Source organism: Oncorhynchus keta, chromosome 24 (assembly GCF_023373465.1).
Source record: "Oncorhynchus keta strain PuntledgeMale-10-30-2019 chromosome 24, Oket_V2, whole genome shotgun sequence".
NCBI classification, from domain to species: Eukaryota; Metazoa; Chordata; class Actinopteri; order Salmoniformes; family Salmonidae; genus Oncorhynchus; species Oncorhynchus keta.
The window spans coordinates 31,351,197-31,357,885 of NC_068444.1; the positions used below are offsets into that span (position 1 = coordinate 31,351,197).

The window sequence follows — 6,689 nt, forward strand, 5'->3', positions numbered from 1 at the left end:
GTTCAAATCCCAGGTGAGGACATGTTAATAATTACTGTATAAATTAACATGCACAATGTAATCATTTACAGTGCATTTGGAAAATATTCAGACCTCTTGACTTTTTCCACATTTTGCTACATTACAACTTTATTCTAAAATTGATTTTTTCTTTTAAACGTTTCCTCATCAATCTACACACAATCAGGGGTGAAGGACCTTGGTCAGGGAGGTGACCCTCTGACTGAGTTCCAGAGTTCCTCTGTGGAGATGGGAGAACCTTCCAGAAGGAAAACCATCTCTGCAGCACTTCACCAATCAGGCCTTTATGGTAGAGTCGCTAGATGGAAGTCATTCCTCAGTAAAAATGCACATGACAGCCCACTTGGAGTTTGCCTGAAAATAGCTGTACAGTGACACTCTCAATCCAACCTGACAGAGCTTGAGAGGATCTACAGAGAAGAATGGAAGAAACTCCTCAAATACAGTTATGCCAAGCTTGTAGCGCCATACCCAAGAAGACTCGAGGCTGTAATCGCTGCCAAAGGAGCTTCAACAAAGTACTGAGTAAAGGGCCTGAATACTTATGTAAATGTCATATTTCCATTTATTTTATATTTTTATTGCTAACATTTAAAAACAACTGTTTACTTTGGAATTATGGGGTATGTGTGTAGATTGATGAGGGGGGGGGGGACTATTTACTCCATTTTAGAATATTTTTTGGGGAACGTTTCTTTGGGACTATCAGGTGATGTCCTGACAACAAATGTTCTTGCAAAGTTCCCATGAAATGTGTATATAACATTTTAAAATGTTATATTCTGAAAACATGGCTCATTATTTAGTTGTGTTAACTCTGTTAGACAGAGATAATACACTTACAAATATTTAACCATTTTAACATACAAACCTTAATTGTAAGCGGGATTAACTTGTAACCTTTATGTAATCTATTCCTAACCTGCTGAATGACTACATATTGCTACTGGTTGGTCAAATTCCTCTTCTGTTTTTTATATTAATCTCTAGCTTTGCCACAGCCAGTTCACCAGGGTCCTATTTTAAGTATATTGGGGGGGACACCAATTGTCCCCATTCGTTTTGGCAACATTGTGGCATGTCTAAGATCCTATGGGCACCACATAGGAGTATTAATGGCTGATTCCGCCACATGCTATTATAAGCAACCCGCTCCCACACCTAAGCAGTGGGTCCGGTAGAAACACAGAGGGGGAGTTGTGTGAATGGACGGCGCGATAGAGGCATAGAGAGGGCGAGAGAAGGGATACTTCTCGGTTATCTAACTGAACCTGGAGAACAACAGAAGATTAGCTCCTTACGCACGCTGTAAGTGATCCGAGAATAACCCAGATTAAGTGTGTGTGTATTTGTTTGTGTGTGTGCTGTAGCCGTCTATTTGTTAACCAGGTGATAACCCAGACAGATCCCTAGGTCTTGTCAACCTACCAATGCCTTGACTGTGCTGTTGTGTGCCTGTGATGCCTGCATACAGAGCTCAAATATCCCTTTTGCCTATGAGAATTGGTGTTACGATAAGTTATATTTCTTACTGTATAAGGGGGGTAAGGTCATAGCCTACAGTAGGCTATGTTTGTGTCCACATTTGCTGGCGTATCCAGTGACTATCCTGGAGGTGACACAGTGCAAGGCATTTAGTGGTGACAGGCAGGTTGGTCTGGCCCCGACTATATTTAGCTGTCTTCCTCAGACACTCTTTATATGGCCACACTTGTCAGCAGTGCTACCAGACTCACCCTGCAAATCCCTGAATGCTCACATGCACAGGGGATAGATGGATATACATGGATCAGAGGGGGGAAATGTTCTGTGTATTGTATTTTGTCTACAGCTACTTGACATGATTATGGCTACTGGTGTGGCTATACTTTAGTCATATTGTCAGTGTGAGGCGTAAAGTAGAAGTGTTTGCTCTCTAGGGGGTTAAGTGGTCTCTTCGCCATGTGCTTGCACCGATCCAATCCTTGTAGATCTATACCAAGAGCCGAGGCTTGGAAGTGGGCACAGCTGTCCTCGGGAAGGGTTCAGCGTCAAACCCATAAGACTGCCTCTACGTGCTGAAACGTGACCCTCACATTTCTCTGTCATCCTCATTTACATCTTTTACGTTTTTATAGGAAGAGGTGTTTAATGTTGTCCCGTGGTAGACAGCTGATCTGGGCAACAGCAGCATTCTTCCATAGTCCCAGGTTCATTCCTCAAATGTATAAATCTTGTTACACTGCGTTTACTCCAGTTGAAATATTTTGTTATTTGATAACATTACGTTGAGATATGATTTCTGTTTGTCAATGATACAGACACATGATTGGAACTTAAAATACCGTACATCACAAACCACAGACTGAAATAAACAATTTAGTGATGGCCTCCCTATCTCTCTCCTTCTCCCCCCTCTCTCTCTCCTGCAGAAGATGGCGCTCCCCACTGTGATGGTGCTGCCCATGCTGATCGTGGTGGCTGCTGGGATCTACTACATCTACAACGAGATCATCCAGTACATGTCCAAGTCCATGGTCAAGAACAAAGTGGTGGTCATCACTGATGCTGTGTCCGGAGTGGGAAGTGGTGAGGATTTTATATTCTTATTTGTAATTCAATCTCAATTCAAATGGGGATTCAAAAATAGCCTGCGAAGAATGTATAATGTTCTGACCATATAGCCAACAATGTAATGTTGTTCAATTCTGAAACAGAGGACTGGGTAAATGCCACCGTTGACTAAATCCATCCTTCTCTCTATCTTTCTCACCCGCTCCTCTCTCCCTCTCCAGAGTGTGCTCATCACTTCCATAAGGGTGGTGCCAGGCTGATTCTGTGTGGGGCCAGCTGGGACAAGATGGAGTCTCTGTACGACACATTGACCAGCGGGGCTGATCCCAGAGTGGTGAGTAACACTAATAGGCGCCCTTGAGCAAAAGGAAAGTTCCAGTTAGTTATTATCATAGTTTTGTGCTCGCCAGTTGTCTCGGCAGTCACCGCTCCTGGTTCCTCTTCTGGTGGCAGACAATGGCAGGATATCCCCTCTGACAGTGCACTGTCCTCTGGGTATCTCTCTTGCACAGGGCAGAGCAGTGGTGTGTTCATGGAAAAATAACAGATGTCACCAACATGAACACTGGAAAAGGGCGATATGATGATGAGCAAAGACATACGCTATTTGGAGTGTTAGTGACAAATGTAAATGTGTAAGAGGAGGTTGAAGTTTGAGTTAGTGGTTAAATCATCCTTTCTTTTAGCACAACCACATACTTTAGTGCTGGCTGTCTTCAGACCCTCACACCCATGTTGCTATTGTATTGCTTACTGTAAAAGTCTGCGTAACAGTATAAAATCCCTGTCCTTCCTTCTCTCATACATATGTCCTTTTCTTTTGCATCCCTCTCTCCTCTGCTCAGACGTTCCCTCCCAAGCTGGTGCTGCTGGACTTCAGTGACATGGACAGTATGCCTGAGGTGGTGAATGAGGTGGTGGAGTGCTACGGCTGTGTGGACATCCTGGTGTGTAACAGCAGCATGAAGCTGAAGGCCCCCGTACATACGGTCTCACTGGAGCTGGACAGGAACATCATGGACATCAACTACTTTGGACCCAGCACCTTGGCCAAAGGTATGAAGGACTTTTCACAGGAGGAAAAAACATGTTGTGTTGCAAGTGATTGATTCGGTTATTGATTTATTGATGTTGCAGGTGTCCTTCCAGCTATGATGTCTAGGAGGTCTGGTCACATTCTATTGGTCAACAGCATCCAGGGCAGACTGGCTATCCCCTTCAGAACCTCCTGTATGGATGCATTACATATTCCCCTGTTGCATTTCAAACACCTCGTATGAGATAAAAAAAACCTGTTGCACTTTCAAAGAAGGATTTGTAGTTCTCACAGTCTGATGCACAGGATTCCTGAACAGTACAGTTCAAGATAATGATTAGGCACAGTATCTCTTCTGCAACGTATGGAATGAGCCTCAGCAATGGGTGAGTCGCGTCCTGTTTATGTGTGTGTGTGTGTGTGTGCATGTGTTATTTCAGACTCGGCCTCAAAGCATGCGGTGCAGGCGTTCTTTGACTGCCTGCGAGCGGAGGTGGAGGAGTATGGGATAATAGTAAGCACTATCAGCCACACCTTCATCAACGCAGCTCTACCCTCCACCCCTCAGGCTAAACCTCAGGGCCTGTCTACATGTGAGTACATACAGCTCTCTCTGTCTAGTGTCTGCAAACATATGCATGTACACCTAATGACTTCCAAGCAGAATGAGGGCGGGCAGTATATGAGTACAGACTTACACATATACACATTTATAGACTTGAGTCTATAATGATTTTCTGACTAAATCATTAGGCAATCTAGCATATATTGAGTGAGTAACAAAAAATGCATATTCATTATGATTATTCTGAGGTGTTCAGTTGTTGTCGTTATGTTTTAATATTTTGAACACGTTCCTTTTTGATCAAACCCTGTTATGTTATGCTAAATTGTGGCTTGCTCCTTCTCTCCTCAGTTGGCGTGCGTCCGGCCGATCTGGCCAATGAGATAATGCGAACGGTGAGCAGGAAGAAGAAAGAGGTTTTGCTGGCCCACCCCATCCCCTGGGTCGCTCTCTACCTCCGCTCCTTCTTTCCCTCTTTCTTCTTTGCTGTGGTTGCTGCTGGAGTGAAGGACTCTGCCATGGCAGAACAGATGCAGTAGAAGGAAAGGAAGAGAGAAGAAGAATATTAAAGAAGGACAATATAATGTATAGTGTATTATGGCATAATGCAATGAAATCTAACCCATAGGGGCAATTTAGAAGCCTTTGCCACATGGACATGGCCTCTGATGTTATTGCAGTTTGCATTGGGTCCTGTAGATGGCAGCAGATCACTGTTGTATTCTTATGTCATGCCTGTGCAGAAAATATGCCAAAGTTGCACCACCCACTACTATCAAAATTAACTTTTACTCTAACTTTAAACATTGCTTCTATTGGATATTTCAATGTTTAGCCTAACCATAATTAGAATATATGACCTCATATGTTGTTTTGTGGGTGATCGTTAATGTTGTCTTTTCATTTGACCAATACACTTGTCCGTGTGAATTACATTATTTGTCTGTGATTTTTATAGGAAACATTGATAGAAATATTTATTTAATTGACATTGTATATGACATGAATGTCTCGCAGTAATACATACTTGGTATTGATATGCGTCGCACATTCACTCGCTACACACACAGTCATGTGACAACTATCTCTGTAACGAGCCCTCCCTGTGAGACTGTCATGTAAATGGAGTCCGAGAGAAAGGTTCCCACCTCCAACTCTGCATGTGTGTGTATCTGTTTAATTGTATGGCCCAGTCTGAGGTCCAGCTGGCCTGCATGTGTGTTAATCCTGCGGGTCACTTGCTCTCTAGGGATTTAAGTATGGGATGGCAGACGCTTTTATCCAAAGCGATTTACAGTCATGTGTGCATACATTGTATGCACTTGTATCATGATGTGTGACGCAAACTTGTTACTTGACATTTGAACACATTCAATATCTGCAAACGTAATTTATTTTCAGAATTATTGCAAATCCATTTACGACTATGAATATTATGCTGTGAATCAAAAATACACTTGAAGATTTTGAATCTGCGTGCGCTCGGAAGTTCTGTCACTGTTATCATGTAGAACGTTTTGTAAATTTGTAGGAAGAGATTTGTAAGTAAAACCATGATTTGGCACTGGGGGCAGGATCTTTTACTCCTGACTAATCGGTTCCCTCTGCCAAAACCACAGTTTCCTAACCATTGGCTGGATTTTCCCATCAATCAATTATCAAGCAGTAGCTAACCAACGCGAGCAAGAGAGGATGAGGTAACTAAAACAATCTACTTAAAGGTAACGTTAATGTCTGTGTCTCTGTGTAAGTCGATTTATTGGGTGAAAAGGCATGAACGTAGTTTGCTTACCACGTGAAATATAATCAGTGGTGTAAAGTACTTAAATAAAAATACTTGGAAGTACTACTTAAGTAGTTTTTTTTAGGATAGCTGTACTTTACTATTTATATTTTTGGAACTTTTATTTCACTACATTCCTAAACAAAATTATATACGTTTTACTCAATACATTTTCTCTGACACCCAAAAGTACTCGTTACATTTTGAATGCTTAGTAGGACAAGAAAGGGTCTAATTCACACTTCTCAAGGTCATCCCGACTGCCTCTGATTTGGCAGACTCGCTAAACACACGCTTAGTGTGTCCTGTCTCAGCCTCCAGTATTTATGCTGCAGTAGTTTGTGTCGGGGGCTAGGGTCAGTTTGTTATATCTGGAGTACTTCTCCTGTCCTATTCGGTGTCCTGTGTGAATCTAAGTGTGCGTTCTCTAATTCTCTCCTTCTCTCTTTCTTTCTCTCTCTCGGAGGACCTGAGCCCTAGGACCATGCCCCAGGACTACCAGACATGAGGACTCCTTGCTGTCCCCAGTCCACCTGGCCATGCTCCTGCTCCAGTTTCAACTGTTCTGCCTTACTATTATTCAACCATGCTAGTCATTTATGAACATTTGAACATCTTGGCCACGTTCTGTTATAATCTCCACCCGGCACAGCCAAAAGAGGACTGGCCACCCCACATATGCTCTCTCTAATTCTCTCTTTCTTTCTCTCTCTCTCTCGGAGGACCTGAGC

The 6,689-nt window shown here is 42.8% G+C and overlaps 1 protein-coding gene across 1 annotated transcript; it reads left to right on the forward strand.

The window, feature by feature from the left end:
- The first annotated feature begins 1,160 nt into the window (after positions 1–1,160).
- dhrs7cb (dehydrogenase/reductase (SDR family) member 7Cb) lies at positions 1,161–5,110 on the forward strand. Its single transcript, XM_035734433.2, has 7 exons — positions 1,161–1,329; positions 2,433–2,589; positions 2,796–2,908; positions 3,420–3,630; positions 3,712–3,804; positions 4,051–4,203; positions 4,527–5,110. The coding sequence occupies exons 2-7, from the start codon at positions 2,436–2,438 to the stop codon at positions 4,712–4,714; spliced, it is 912 nt and encodes a 303-aa protein (XP_035590326.2). The 5' UTR covers positions 1,161–1,329; positions 2,433–2,435; the 3' UTR covers positions 4,715–5,110.
- The last annotated feature ends 1,579 nt before the right edge of the window (positions 5,111–6,689 follow it).